General features: G+C 45.5%; 1 protein-coding gene across 6 annotated transcripts in view; it reads left to right on the top strand.

Annotated features, from left to right (window-relative positions):
- FRMPD4 (FERM and PDZ domain containing 4) overlaps positions 1-16,318 on the top strand; it is an 868,248-nt gene that overhangs the window by 836,054 nt on the left and 15,876 nt on the right. For all 6 annotated transcript variants that reach the window (XM_040467604.1, XM_040467603.1, XM_040467607.1 and 3 more), the window contains 5 exons: positions 154-261; positions 4,092-4,223; positions 7,508-7,627; positions 13,217-13,353; positions 16,077-16,203. In XM_040467604.1, the coding sequence (XP_040323538.1) occupies positions 154-261; positions 4,092-4,223; positions 7,508-7,627; positions 13,217-13,353; positions 16,077-16,203 (624 nt within the window). The remainder of the gene's footprint in view (positions 1-153; positions 262-4,091; positions 4,224-7,507; positions 7,628-13,216; positions 13,354-16,076; positions 16,204-16,318) is intronic.

The raw sequence follows: 16,318 nt of genomic DNA, 5'->3' as shown, positions 1-16,318 counted from the left end.
GATATCACCAGAGAGACCCCTTTTAGCCTTAGAGAGTTCAATTGGTGGTGGTGGTGTTTTATGTTGTGATTAGAATAAATTGTAGGTAGGTGCTGTTTCTGCAAAGAACAGAATTCTACTTTGATCTTCTTTGTTGTTGTTGTTGTTAAACAGGAAACTGTTAAGGATAATTCACTTCTTTTTATGCCAAATGTTTTGAAAGTGTATCTGGAAAATGGGCAGACCAAATCATTTCGCTTTGACTGCAGCACCTCCATAAAGGTAAGCGGACCTGCTAAACTCTACACCTGGACACCGGCAGGTATGGCGCGAGTGACCCTGTCCGTCTCGTGTGACAGCACCTTCTCTCAGAACTATCTGTTTATTGCTGAGATTTCTTTGGTGGCTTCCAAATAAGGGCGCGTATGAATATTTAAAAACAAACCAAAACCAGAAGCTTTAATTAAGAAGGTTCTGCTGCGTGTGTGTGTGTGTGTGTGTGTGTGTGTGTGTGTGTTGCAGAATGATATAACATGCTATCACTGACAGATCGCTAGGGTTAGTCACTTTAATGCAACTCCAGTTTAATTAAAATAGTGTGGCCGTCCCCAAGAAGGCTTGGCACCCTGCCCCAAAGCCAGTATGATTTCGTAGCGATGTCCGCCACCGAGAGGATGAAGACGTTAGCCGTTCATTGAGTATCTGTTACTGTGGTGTCCAGCAAAAACGAGGGCGAGAATAATGTAAAGATAACATTTACTTTTAATTGCTGTCACCAATTTCATGGAAATAATGCATAAAAAGGCAGAAACGAGGCGTGCTTCTCAGGAGAAGGGGTGAAAAGGAAGAGGCGCAAAACAGTCCTATTATTGCAAAGCCACAGGTGAGTTTTACATAATGGGTATTATAACAAAGCAGATGGGTTCTTTCCCTCCATGCTTCCTTCCTGGGGAAGAAAAGTGCATATTCTATTTTTTATTGGACAAAAGTGTGTTCCGAAATTGATTGTTCCCTAATGCCTCCAGCAGCCTAAAATAGGCTTTCTTCAAATGGCACAATAAAAGAGGTTTTATTGAGGTTTAAAAAAAAAAAAAAAAACCTAGTGATGATCTGTACAATAATGTATCAAGAGAACATCAAGTCTGTGATAAAAACGTCTATCAAGGGGCGCCTGGGTGGCGCAGTCGGTTGAGCGTCCGACTTCAGCCAGGTCACGATCTCGCGGTCCGGGAGTTCGAGCCCCGCGTCAGGCTCTGGGCTGATGGCTCGGAGCCTGGAGCCTGTTTCCGATTCTGTGTCTCCCTCTCTCTCTGCCCCTCCCCCGTTCATGCTCTGTCTCTCTCTGTCCCAAAAATAAATAAACGTTGAAAAAAAAAATTAAAAAAAAGAAAAAAACGTCTATCAATAGTCAACCCCTCGTTCTCAGCGTTTAAATTAATCAGCATAGGCCTTATAAGTGGCAGCATTTCTGCGAAGGCCCACTCACTGTGCATTTTTATTGCCATGATACTAGCAGGTGGCCTGTTCGGAATTGCTTTGAATAGGTGGCGATCTAGCAGGTCATAGAGCAGACCATGTTCTAGATTGATGACGGAGGGTGTAAGCCATCCTTAAAATCCTTCCACGGCAAGTGTCAACTCCGTGCAAAGCTGCTCGTTTTAAATACCGATGACTGACAGAAGCCCTTTTCCTTTATTCCTACTCACGATCCTTGTACGGTGAGGTGTTACTCTCACTATTGATCCGCTAGCCTAGAGGTGGGCAGGCTTTTGCTCAGATTTTTTTCTCACAAAAAAATCACGGCGTTTACATAGACTATCTACTATCTGTCTGACCACCAGCTAAAGACACTTCTAGCAGGCAGTACGCTCCCAGGGCTTACAGTTTACCTCCCAAGAGCCAGGAGCAAAGAGACAGACCTTTCTTCGGGCAGGACTAATCCTTTTGTACACAGACCGTATGGAAATGCGTGGGCATGGCCAGACGTAGTCTGAAGGCCTCGAGCTGCATTATTACAACCCCTCTGAAGCTCCAGCTTGTTCCCTGATACCCAGTGGTCAGGAAAGCGCCTTGCCATTGCCCCCCGCCACCCCACCTGAAGATACACGTAAAGACTTGCATGCATTCCTTAACAGAAATATGCGTAAATTTAAAGGAGAGCCCTGTTGTTAATTCCCTGCGGCCTCTGTATTATGGGAACCCACACGAGACTGAGGTTGACTTCCCCGAGGGAACAGTACAGAGTTCACGGCGAACGATATGACGGTGTTTAACAAAATTTGCCAGTGTCCTCTCGGGTGATTCAGGAGAATATTTTACAACATGCTTGTTGCCACACAAAGGCTGGTTTTGTTCGTTCTTTTCTGGGCCTTGAACAAAAATTAGGAAGCCGAGGACCTTTTTATGAAATTCAGTATAGTCGAGGCATTTGTGTTGAATGCCACTCTTGGGTGGTGAGTGGGTGTGGGGATCTTTGTTTTGTAGGGGTCTGAAGAAACTGAGAAAGGTCTATAGGGAAGAATCAAAATTTCAGAGAGATCACTTCAAAAAAAAAAAAAAAAAAAAAAACCTCCATGTCATTACAGGGTTTTTCCATCTTGGCATTGTTGATACTTTGTTTGGAGCAGGGAATTCTTTTTTTTTTTTAATGTTTATTGATTTTTGAGACAATGTGAGAGACAGAGTGCGAGCAGCGGAGGGGCAGACTGAGGGAGACACAGAATCTGAAACAGGCTCCAGGCTCCCAGCTGTCAGCCCAGAGCCCGACGCAGGGCTCGAACCCACGAACCGTGAGATCGTGACCTAAGCCATAGTCAGATGCTCAACCGACTGAGCCATTCAGGCGCCCCCGGAGCAGGGAATTCTTTATTGTGGGGGCTGTCCTGTGCACTGTAAGATGTTCAGCCACATCCCTCAATGTCAATAGCCTCTCCAACCCCATTGTGACAACCAAAATGGTCTCCAGAAGCAGCCAAATGTTGCTGTAGGGCACAATTGCCTTAGGATGAAAAGCACTGTTCTTTGGAGTTTTTAGCGAAGGCATGTAAATTATCCCGAGAGATCACTTAGTTTTTGAGGACATGGAAAAAAAAAAAGTAATGGGTTGTTTTTTTTTTAATTTCATTTCAAATGAGAGCTCATTTACTAGTTTTCAGATCATGAAAAAAAAATAAGTCACGTTTTTTTTTTCATTTTCAAAGACACCTGTCTGATCCTAAAGGTTTAATCCTTTAAAGGATTGCTTGTTCATTCTACCCTCCCCAGAGATTCAGAATAAAAGCTAATATATCTATGTTGTTCTAGTGCCCTACCTCTGTCAAACAGTGCCACAATAAATGTGTTCTCTGTATGAACTCATTCAGTCCTTGTATCTGTTCTGACATATAAGGTATTCTCATCATCCCTGGGTTATAGATAAGGGCATTAAGACACTTCCGAGTTTGATAACTTGCACGGAGGTGCACAGCTAACGTGAAGTCGAGCCGGGTGTGGAAACCAGATTCTTTCCAGATCCCACATTCCAACCATTACCGCGTGCTCTTAACAGAAGGGTAGACTAAGGGTCAGCAAACGTTCTCTGTACAGGACCAGGGAGCAAATATTTTAGGCTTCACAGACCATACAATCTCGGTGGCCGATGCAAGGGGCAAAAGCAGCCATCGACACTATGTAAACAAACGAGTGTGACTGTGTTTCAATAAAGCTTTATTTATACAAACAGGTGGGGGGGGAGCGGATTTGGCATACAGGGGGTATTCTGCCCACCCCTGGGGTAGACCACTTTCCAAGGTGGCTTAATTGCCCCCCCCCCCCATCTAGAAGAAGGGGAACCGAACCCACTCCACTGCACAAGTTATTGATAAGCTTTCCAAGTTAAGACAAGCGAGCACCTCCCCCAGCTAGTCCCCCCGTTGGCTCCCTGTTTCTGAACTCCATAACGATCCGGGGTGGTGGGAGAGGTCAGGAAAAAGGAATATCAAGCTTCAGGATCCAGGAATCGTATAAAACTTACAGATCCGAAGCCTATTCGAGCAACACTTTTCGGTCATGGTAAACTCTGCAAGAGAGCCACGTTGGTTTTGATAGCATCTTGTCAATGTTTCCTCTGTAAGGATGTCATCTTAACTCTTCAAGAGAAGCTCTCCATCAAAGGCATCGAACACTTCTCCCTCATGCTGGAGCAGAGGACGGAAGGGGCCGGAACCAAGCTGCTGTTGCTTCATGAACAGGAGACTCTAACTCAGGTGTGTGACATCACACTCGCAGGTGAGAGCAGAAATTATGCCTGCCGGTGAGAGCCGAGGCCCTCTGGCCCCAGAATTCCCCTGTCCTCTCCTCCCTTCAGTGTACTCACTGAGGCCCTGGGGATCCCCACTAAAGAAAGCTCTGGCATTCACAATGGGTTGTACACCTCAAGGTGACGCTTCTCTATTTTGTTCATTTTTCTGTAGCCCGTCAGTCGGCGTCACGTGCGGAGTTGCTAAAGACTCGGCACGTACTTGTAAGGGTTAAATTGTACTGTAGGGCTAACGCTTAGCTTGAAAGATAACAACTTTGTTCTGACACTGAAGGTCAAAAGATAACAGCCTTGCTTTTACTCTTGTAAATCATACTTCATACTCTTGTGAATCAGGCTTTACCAATGAAGGAAACAAAAGCTCAAAAAAAGAGCATCAGAGACAAGGTCAAGGAGATCCACTGGTTGCAACTTAGCGGCAGAAAGTCTAAAATAATCACCTCATTCGATAACTGTTTCTGACTCATCTGGCAACTGTTTCTAACTCATCTGGGAACTGTTTCTCTGTTCTGTTCCCAGATAACGATAAAACGATGTGATCGGCTTTAAAAACTCTGTACCCCGGCTGTTCGGAGCCACACTCTTATCAAGAGTGTTGGTCCTGATCGGTCGGCCTTGCCTCTCATTGTAATAAACTTTGTTGCGACTGTCACCGGTGCCCGTAGCATTCTGTTTCAGGAGTCCTGTGGATGCAACATACTCACTGGGAATGTGGCTCCGCAGAATCATGTTTTATGTCATGGGAAGGACTTGTTCGCCTGCTTTGACAATGCATCTCTCGAAACCATTGAAAAGAAATGGCTTCTGAGATTATTTAAATTAAATCAGAATCCTAGTTAGTTGTCTTAAGTTCTGGGTGCACACTTGCCTGTTTGTGGAGGCTTGAAATGCCCACCCCAGTGCTGCTCACTGTCAATGTTGGATCCACCAGTGCGTCCCAGTTCCTGGCCACCAACAGGCCACCCCCATCTGTTCTCTGGGGAGACAGGCAGGCTGCTTGGCTGCTGAATTCAGCGTGGCACCCTCCTTTCTCTCGTGATTCCGCACACGCAGTCTTTGCCGGAGGTAGAAGGGATCTCAACTGACTCCTCTTACGGAGGAGAGCTCAGTGAGTGAGGAAGGAACTTCAGGGAGGGGGAGACCAGGAGGAGGAGCAGGAGGTGCCCCCCAGACGGACGGGGTAGCAGAAAGCGTTGTCGCATTTAAGTCTTCGCGGTTGCTGCATAATTAAAAGCTGGTGCCCCACGAGTTGGGTCCCACGACATGCCTAAGTCTCTTGATTCAGTCCAACTCAGTGCAGGGAATTAGTTATAAAGCTGTCGTTTGTGTACATTTACAGCCCTCAATCTACACTTGACCTATTTTTCTCAGGTTTGAATCTACCTGGAGATACTTTAAACCGCTTCTAATGATCGTTTCTTGTTTTAACCTGTGCCAAAACTCCCTTGGAAACCGATGACTTACTTTATGCTTTGTTACAGGGGAGCAACCCCCGATATTTAGAATCCCACATGGGCAAGATCACTGTTTGGCTCGGAGTTCCTCCCGAAGCTGAACTTAAGACAAGGGTTTGGGTGCCCGTGGTTTATGGGGAGGAGAGATCCGGAAACACTGGGAGAGGGAGGGAAGTGGGGCAGGGGCGTCTTCCGGCTGGTGGTGGTGTGGGCTGCTTCCGAGGACGGGTGCTCCCTGGCCGCGCAGGGTCGCCTGGTGCTGGCCAGTGGTCACCGGTGTTTGCAGGAAGTAGCCTTCAGCTCGTGGTCATAAATGCCAAGGGGATATGGGCCGACAGCCAGTAAGTAGGAGTCTAGTGAAACTTCCCACAACCTTTTGATATTGCTAGATACACTCTCCCTCTGAACTTCTATCTACCGCACAGCCTTTACGGGAAAGCTTCTTGCTGGTTTAGCAGGACAAAGATTCTTTCAACGTGTCTTCTGGAGCTAGGCAACCATGACTTCTCATTCCACACTGATCTCCAGGTTTTTAAATTTCCGTTAAAATGTTAGAAGGAAGCAGAAAGCCTGCAACCCTGATTTTTCCCTTCTCTTTGTAGAAGTGGCTGTGTTTATCAGAATGAAAAGCAAAGTGTTAAAACTTCAAGTATGCTCCCTAGAAAAGAAAACTTATGGATTTAAATATCCTGAAACGAATCAGCTATATGCCTTTGAAATCACTGCATTTGAAAAGCTAGATCAATAAAGTATTTATAGGCATGGTAGAAAATGAGAATAAGTATAAGAAATGTGTACGTTTCCAGGAAATTGTTTTCTTGTTTTAGGGACTGTTATTTTTATGGGCTGCTGTTTCTAATGAGTCTAAAGCACTTTTTTTGCATTACATTATTGCCCAAAACTAGTGTAGCCTACTGACGATAAAAATAGGCTCAAGGTCGCTTGTGGAAAATTCAGGAAAGATGGATTCTAAGCAGTAATGAAAGGAGCTGGAGATAAATGATACCTGACTTTCTAACATCAGCACAGACCTTCAGACAAAATACCCTAGGACATCCCCATAAAACCCCACAGCAGACCCGAGCCACACTACTGGTCTCTTAGGTGCCCGTATTTTCTTCTTCCTGGTTTGCTTGACCACCAGCCCGTGATGAGCAGCCCCCGGCCCATGGGCTCGTGAGTCCACTTGGCTTTGTGATCCTGCCCACAGCCAGAAAGCTGCGTCAGGGTTACAAAACGGTCCGTGGTCCTCAGCCCCGAAGAACCTGTGGAGTATTTGAAGCTCCTTTGAACGATTTGAACAATGTCGTGATACCAAAAAGTGCGGGGTAGTTTGGAAACTTGTGGATTCCAGAATTAGCGCACGGGCCCAAACTTGCATCTTCCTACTTTCCAGTCTTCTTCAGGGGACCAACCTCAGACCCCTGGCACCCGTTCCGTACACATCAGGAAACTCCCATCCCCCTGGAACGGCCTGGAACCAAGGACTTTTCAGTGGTCCGGTGGCTCCGTGATGAGGGTTATTGCCTTTGTTTAGTGTCCTCTCCTGCCTGACCTGCTTCACCCACTCCCTTACTGGCCTCTCCTGGGAGCAGTTCTTTAGTAAGACCCTCATGTCAGGGTCTGCTTCTGGGGAGCAAGACCCAGGGTCTGAGCAGTTTTCGGGGAGTATCTATGACACAGAGTAAAAGACCTTCGACCACCTCCTTCTCTGGCGTTCAAACAAAGTTGCCTTTGCCTGCACTGAAGGATTCTTGTGATCCGTCTGCTCTTCTAGGTGACACAGCGGCCCAGCTCCCATAAGATGAGGTGTCTTTTCCGCATTAGCTTTGTCCCGAAGGATCCAATTGACCTTTTACGGAGAGATCCAGTTGCATTCGAGTATCTCTACGTTCAGGTATGTGAGAATTTGAGCATGTTTTATATGAATATTGGGGGATAAATTAAATTTGGGGGTTTTTCCCCTAAACTCCTTCATTTGGAATCTTCTTTCTCTTTGGCCCCCACCCCACGCTCAGTGCATCATGAGATGACTCTGTTTTGCTACTTTCACTTTTGAAATAATTTCATAAGTATGAACACGTGCTCACCTCCCTGTCCCGCGCCCCAACACACACACACACACACACACACACACACACACACACACACACACAAGTTCATTTACCAAATCATGGTCATTGATTTGGTAAATGAATGTCATTTACCAAGTCATGTTCATTTACCCCTAACTACTTCAGTGTGTATTTTCTAATAATACACTATTCTATATAGAATACACAAATATTCTAATAATATTTCTAATAATAACGAGGAAACTGTCTTCCCACTGTCCCCAAAATGGCCTTTATGTCAGTTTTTTTTTTTTTTTTTTTTTTTTTTTTTTATAACAGGATCCAAAACAGGATCCCATTTTGCATCTCGGTATCATGTCACTTTAATCTCCTTAAGTCCAGAACATTCCTCATTCTTTCTTTGACTTTCAAGGCTTCGACAGATTTGAGGAGTGCTGGCCAGTTATTTTATAGAAATCTCGGAATTCGAGTTCCTCTGATGTTTCTCTCCTGATTAGGTTGAGGGTATGTCATTTGGGCAGAGGCATATGATGATGTCAGTTTGTCCCCTTCATGATGAGGTTAACTTTGACTCTTGGTTAAGGCAACGTTCTCCAAGTTTATCCATCCAGAAGTTACTACTTTTTTTGTGATTAATAGGTAATTTGTGGAGAGTAATTAATACCCTTTCACTCACCAGTTTCAGAATTCATTCATGCGTCTTGCCTGAATCCGTTATTACTGCAATGGTTTTAAAATGATGACTTTTTTAATTCCATTATTTCTTCTTCATTGATTAATTGGCATTCTGCTATGAAAAAGATTTTTTTCCCTTTGTCCTTTATTTACTCATTTATGCACTCATTTATTTGGTGCTTAGAGTGTTCTGAAATAGGATATTCCTTATAGTGGAATAATTCATTTCAAGGCAATAAGACTTTTAAAAAAAAGTATCCTTTGCAGACTGACTATATCTAATTCTGGGTTATAATTCTCAAAAAACAAGGCTTCCAGAGATGAGAGTCTTTCGCTAGTTTGCCCCAAAGGGAATTTATTCGTCTGACTTTAGGAGATGTTCTTGTATTTTTCCCTAACTGCTACCCATTACTCTCGCTTAAATTCCCAGTACAATCACATTAAACAGTAAGAACCCATTTACCTGAAGTTTAAGCATCTCACATTAGAACTACTCAGAGATTGTAAACCTAAATGTAACCTCCCCTGACAAAAAAGGGAGAAACTGCCAAAGTGAGGCAAAAAACAACAACAAAACCCCAAAGACGTGCCCCCTTTGGTTAGACATACCTGTGTAAGGCCAAGACTTCTGGAGCCATAAGAAATAAAAAACAAAGAAGGTGGGAAAAGAAAAAAAAAGAAACATTTGTTCAGCCTAGGTAGTTGATACACTGGTTTTGTTTTACTAGTCTCAGTATTTTCTTGTATATTTCAAAGCCCCTTTAAAACGTTGAGTGGGAAAAGAAAACACGTAGAAGATGGCACAGAGACAGAGGTTGGGAATGGGGACATAAAGTGGCAAGAATGCCTGGAGAACAGAAATTAAACCGAAGGCAAAAGAAGCCGGATGTACTAGAACATTCTAGCACATAGGGCACTAAACGCAAGGCTCACTTAAACGTCCCCCACCTCAGTGCTCTTCGGAAGAGATTCTGGTACTTACAGCTCAGTAGGATGATTGACGTTCATGAAGATAATCCTGAGTCATCTGGAAAAGGCAAGTAAAGATATGTGCAGTGTACTTTATACCGTTTCCTACCCAGAACAGTGAAACTGTCATGACCTGGGTTTTTTTAAATGTTAAACTTGGGCCACCCGGACCCCTCAACTCTATCCCCTGTTCCCCAGCAGGCCAAGTGACCCAGAGGTGACTGCCTGCTTCTCAGCCAATGCGTTACTGCCTCTTCCCCTAGCCCTGCTGAGAACCAAGCTGGGGCTCTGCCGTGGCTGCTCAGATGATGTGCTACGTTTTTTGGCTTGTTAGTTGCAATTAAACAGTTACACAGGTGCCAGTCAGTGCGTGGCTGTAGACAGATGCGTTCACTTGTCATTCGCTATGATTATGTACTCACCCCATTCACAAGGTGCTGCTTTGAAACTGTTCTACTCTGCTTCTGCTCTAAACATCCCATTTTAAAACGCCCATGGCCTTTACGAAAGAGGGATGTGGTTGTGTTTCTCCTGGGAAGGACCGACCTCTTAGGTAGACCAGGAGGACCGCTAAGCACAATTCTGTTTAAGGTGTGTCGATTCAAATCTAATGCAGTTCGTCGAGATCTTCCTGATTCAAAAGAGACACTTTTTATACGTGTGGGGCTGTTCTGCGAAGCAGAGATCCTGCCCAGCGATCTTGCCCCGGGGGGACTGGCAAAAGACCGATGACATTTCTACTGTCCCCCCTTGCGTGTTGCACGGGTGGTGGACTAGCCCGCCACCCCTTCGAGGATTAGCCAATGGAGGGAGGAAAGGAGGTGGGAAGCCATGTGTGCTGGGCCAAAATTAAGCTACCATCGTCTCATATGTCCTCCGCTGAGAATAAGAAATGAGAATTTCTTGGCATCCGACTCTGTTTCACAGAATGCGAGGTATGTCCAAAATAACTTCTCTGTCGAACAGAAGTCAGTGGATCTGCAAATGGCGCTGTGTGCCCATGTCGATTTTAAGGTACCAAAAAGACGCCGTAAAATGAGCCTAGAGAACAAAAGAGTTAAGCAGAAGCCATATGTACATTACAGTGTATATTACCATATACATTACTCTATATAATGTGCAATGTACATTGCAAAGACGAAACTCAAGTCAACCTTGTGGGTTGCTGTTGAGGACAATAGCCATTGACTACATGAACCTTGGCAATGAAAATAGAGGCTTGAGGGTGGTAACATCTGTTAATCACCTACTCATTACTGGGCCACGAGGTACTCTGCAGATGTGAGTATATATAGTGACGGAAAGCCCTGGTAATTCACACTGTTGTAATTCATAATTACCTGTCCAATATCTACGAAGGAAAAGATGGTTACACCAATTAGTAAATGGGACAACACCTGAGAGGCTACAAAATATTTTAAAACACTTGAACAGCCTCGGTTGCCTTTTTAATACCTAACATGTTCATGATAAATGAACTTTCTGTGGGCCTAAAGTAGTCTATCGGGACCTCTATTTGGCAAAACAATGACCACCATTTGCTTGTGTTAACTGTATTTTAAGTAATGTGATTATGAGTAATAAAAGTATGATTCGTGCCATAAAATATATATATAAATATATATATCAGACTTCACACTAATTCTCCAGGATCAGTCTGAACTAATTATATAATGTAATTAAGTGACTAATCACCTTGACAAAGAACTCACCCAGAAGTCTGGTTAAATACAGGGTATGAAAGGGATGGGAAAAAACTATCCCAGTCACAACTCTTAGGAGAAGTCCTAGTGGTGACTCAGCCTAATAAAGCACATTCCAGTCTGTGACACATCCTTAGAGATGTACCAACAACCTTGAGAGTGAGCCCATTTTTCAGGTAAGAAAACAGACTCAAGAGAGATGAAATGCCATGTTCGAGGCCGTTTGATGAGTAGCTGACAGAGCCTAGGACTACACCTGGAGTCTTTGTCTCTAAATCCTGTGCTCTAATCCTGTGTCGAGGATTATATTGGCCTGGTGCTGTGCCAGGTGGCTTCCTCTCCCTCATCCTTCATGAGACTGTAAGATGAGCCTCAACCCCATGGTGTCCCTTTATGGACACCCCTAGGCGTGTCCCTTGGAAGTAACTGGTAAACCCAACAGCAAAACAAAATGGTTGCCTTCACTCAGACCACCCTATCTCCCACCTCATACCGGACCTGCTTCCAATAAGGAGTGCCGTGCAATCCAGATAGGTGTGAGCTTTTCAGGAGGAGCGAAGGTAGAAGCCCATGTTAAAGATGGAGGCAGGGAGAGGAGGTGACTTCCCTCTTAGGAGCAAGGGGACAAGCTGAGAGGCACGAGCCTGGAGCCCGGGGACAGAGTGTGCATTGCATGGCACCAGTAGGGCATGGGTAAGTATTTGAAGGGTAAACGTTGTGTGCAGAAACCATTCAGGGGTACATGTTCCCATTTGGTAAAGTCAATGCATGATGGGGTCACAAATGTGCTTTGCTGGGAAAAGAGGTAAATGTTCTGATACAGTTTTGCATTTGAAATCTTCTTGGGACAAGGCAAAGCAGGAAGAAAGAGGCTAAATATCATAGTTTCTAGCCCCAAAGCCTAGTTTTCCAGAACAAAAATAAGTGTGTGTGTGTGTGTGTGTGTGCGTGTGTGTACACGCACGCACACACACACACACAAAATATGCTGAAGCTACGCTGTGCTTCCAGGTGATGTATAGCTCAGTGCTTTGCCCCTAACGAGCAAGCATGCCCGGTGGGAACCAGTCACTGTGGTCACACTAGACTTTGCAAGTTGCAACACGCTCTCAGCCACCCTTGCGTTTGATGCTCACCACACACCCTGTGAGGTAGGCGTCTCCCTTTTACAGATGAGCAAACTGAGGCCCAGAGATGTGGCGTGACTCCCTCAGAGTCGCAGCAGGGGCGGGTCACCGCTGGAGTGAACCGAGGGTTTTAATGGCTACGCTTTAGTGAGTGCACATTCAGTACTGGCACCGCTCCAGTGGCGTCATTAGTGTGAGTCCCCATCGCACAGATGAGCCAACTGAGGCTGCAAGAGTAAAGTGGTTGAAGCTACAGGCACAGGTGGGCATTGGCAAAGCCACGATTCCGAAGCAGGTGGGTGTGAGGCCGGGGCTGCTGCTGTCCTACCCCTTGCTAAACCTGCCTCCCCCCTGAACTGCTCTCGAGAGCTAAATGGAAGCTAGTGACATTGGTGATGACTGCGGTTGATGCGTATGAGCACTCACGGCTTCCCAGGGCTTCACATTGTTAGCTCATGTCCTCCTCACCACAGCCCTGTGGATGGGGAAGCACTACTGTGCCCGATTTACACAGGAGGAAACCGAGGCACGGCACAATTCAGGGATTTGCCCAAGTGCCCACCCCTGTGGAAGCGGAGGAATAGGATTCGAACCCGAGATTCCAAGCCCAGCACAAGTCGCATGCTGCTATCAGTGCTTTGCGCGTTCAGTTGCAGCACCTGTGTTTGGAAATTTCGTACCTGAATTCCTAATTATTTTTACCAAAAGCTAAATATTTAAATAGCAGCTCATTTGTCGGTGAATGTTAAATGTTTTGTGCGGTCCCTGTGTTTGTGCATGTAATTAAATACTGACTGGGTTCCAAGCAGCCTGGTGGAAATGTTTCCACATTTAGCCCCCTTGCCTTTGACGGGAAGCTGGAACACCGGGTCACGGAGGCAGCGCGCCGGCCGCCGGTTCTTTGACACGCTGCGCCCTCTGCTGGTCTCTTTTGCAGAGTTGTAACGACGTGGTTCAGGAGCGATTTGGGCCCGAGCTGAAATACGACATAGCCCTGCGGCTGGCAGCCTTGCAAATGTACATTGCAACCGTCACCACCAAGCAAACACAGAAAATCTCCCTCAAATACATCGAGTAAGTGTTGGCTCTCGGAGCCATTTCAGGCACAAAGATACTGCCTCCGTAACGCCCAAGTGTATTTTCGATGCATGTCTCGATTTCCAAAATTGATCCTGCTCGTGGCAGGGCATTTGTTATAAACATGGGCAAAATATATGAACGTCATGTTCATTTTTGGTGGAAGAGATCCATTTCTTACATAACCCACCTTTAGAGAATTGTTTAAAATGAGGACCAGATTGAAAGCAAAGCGTACGTTTTAAAATTCCTAAACGGACTTGATTCCAAGCCAAGCTTTGGTCTCCGTGCTTCTCAGACATTAAGCTCTTTAATTCTCACGACATCCCTAGGAGATCAGTAGGATTTTAGCTGTATTTTACAGATGAGCAAACCCAGGCACATAATGACTAAGGAACGTGCCCAAGTCACACAGCTGCTAACTAGAGGGGTCCGGATTCGAACCCAGGCAGTGGGACTCCGTCTTGTGCTATAGGTCGTGTGATCAGTAGAAGCACCTGTGTTAAGACTGCGGCCTGCGTAACCTGAGATTGCTTTAGATTGCTAAGATACGGTATGAAAGTAATGCTCTTAGCCGTAATCAGGAAGGATGGTATCTGTGGTAAAGAAATGTGGCCGCGGGAAAGGATGCCATACAATCAAATTTTGTTTCACGATTCGAATGTTGGCCAGAGAAGATTCCCTGTTAGAAAAAGGCAGTCGTGTTGCCCTCAGGTCTATTGAAGGGTCATCCTTTCAAAGAGAGCCCTCTGTCGCCCCGTCCGTATGCTTCCCGTTGGCAGGTGGCTCAGAAGCCGAGAGCAGCCAAGCTGCTCTCTTAATCATGGCCGCTCTAATGCTAAGAGAGAGGAACGCTCCTATTTCAAAGTTCGTGGCAGGACCGAAGCCACATCTCCACGTAACACTCAAAGCCCTAGAGCCCTCTCCGCCTACGCAAGTGATATGCAAGCTAATTGAAATCCCACCTTCCAAAGAAGCTTCCCATGGGCTGCCTATTAAGCCTTTCTAACTTCCCAAGGTGCCAGGCGGACCCACCAGGGAGCAGAATGGCTTCTTCCCAATGAGTTCAGGAGCCCGTGTTGGGGAGGATCAGAGCCCCGGTTTGCTGATTCCAAGGCCACTGTTCTCAAAAGTCTCGGTTCTCCTGTCTACGCCGAGGGACAGATCCTTGTGTGCGATTTGAGAGCCTCAGGCCCTCCATTCTCCACCCAGTCTTTTTCACAGATGCCTTATCTCTTGCCACACAGGCCATGACTGTCTCCTGAGAGAGACTCCGCCCACAAAGAGGTCTTCCGCTCAGTCGGACACATTCAGCCCCTCCGTCCCCCTTCCTTATGTTTCGCGGGGGTGGACGATACTGGCTTCCATATGAAAAGGTGGTGTGTCCAACTTGACACGGTTTTCAGACAACTTAGATGCCTTTCTCTTCCCGTTGCCTGTATGCACGTTTTACCAGTTTGAATATGGTACAGTCAGAAGCCTCCCAGAGATAACTGGCTTGAGGAAGAATCTTACAGAGTCCACAATAAGGTTCTCACTAATCAGTCCACTCACCGGACAACTGTTCACTGAGCGTTTTGTGTGGTATTCACACTAGGACGGTAGAAAGTCCAAGTAAGTATAAATTAGAATCCTCAGCATCAAAGAACGTGTGGTCTGATTATACAGATATGAAAAGTAATGATCTAAAATAATGATACAAACAGAATTCCCAGGCACCCCAGAAGGAGTGCCAGATGATGGGGAGAAATAATAAATACAAGTGGAAAAGGGGGAGGAGGAGGAAGAAACGGTGATCATGAAAAACACCATCATCATGATTGATCAAGTGGGGGAAGGCTGTCTTCCTACCCTTCTCTGGAGAGGATCTGGAGTAGGAGAAATAACTAAACCTTCTTGAAGATCTTCATAACTTAGGAGACACTGGTTGGGCACATGACCAATCCGGATAGAGTTTGTAGAGTTCAAAATAGGGAACCTTGATGGGGTAGGGTTGTAGTCATTGCTGGGGAAATAAGACCTCTGCGCACATATATTAGCCCAGTTTTATCTGTTTTTCTTCTATATCCACCCCTATTTGTGATGTTTGCGCCTCCCCACCACTGCCACGCATACTTAAGGATCACGAACCCCACCCTGATGCCACACCAGAGGCACTCCTCGTTCCCACACACACACACACACACAGCAAGAAATGTTGATTGAAGGAGCCAGATCTTCTGGCCGGGAGAGAAGTGTGTGTTTCTAGTGAAGTAGCCCTTGGTGAAGGGGAAGGGGAGGGCAGAATGGTTTGGGGGCATGAAGGGGTTGCACGGGCCCTTCTAAGTGAAGAGACAAAGCCACAGTGTGGGCAGACAGGGAGCAAAAGACAAAGGAATGGAGAGAAATAGTATTGGAACTACATACTCGGAGATGTGAATGAATTCAACGAGACTCAGAGGTGGGTTGGATAAATTGTCTCTTCAGTTCCCATTGGTCCCAGACGCATTCTCTCTGGAGAGGGAAGAATACGTTTCCTTTAGAATGCAAACAGATGTACTAATGATCAGATGGTATGTTTCCTGAGTGTAAATTCAAAGTTGCCTCCCTAATCGGGCACCTATCTCCATTTCCTGCCTTTCCCCGAGTTCGTTTGTTCCATCGAACATCAGAGCGCCATTTTGCCTTAGATAACTAATCATCACAAGAATGTGAAATTAAAGATCTGCTCTTTATTGCAGAAAAGAATGGGGATTAGAGACTTTTCTTCCCTCTGCTGTGCTGCAAAGCATGAAAGAGAAGAACATAAAGAAAGCACTTTCACACCTTGTCAAAGCAAATCAAAACTTGGTACCACCGGGTAAAAAGGTATCACATTTGCATCTTAATAGAAAATGGATTTTCAAGAGAAAGGCTTGCATGCATTTTTAAAAATGTTTAAAATTAGCCCGTGAATAAAATACTTAGTACCACTTTTTCAGAA

The sequence above is a fragment of the Herpailurus yagouaroundi genome, unplaced genomic scaffold (assembly GCF_014898765.1).
Source record: "Herpailurus yagouaroundi ecotype Mexico unplaced genomic scaffold, PumYag 67525, whole genome shotgun sequence".
Lineage (NCBI taxonomy): Eukaryota > Metazoa > Chordata > Mammalia > Carnivora > Felidae > Herpailurus > Herpailurus yagouaroundi.
This window is presented reverse-complemented; position numbering and strand designations above follow the sequence as displayed.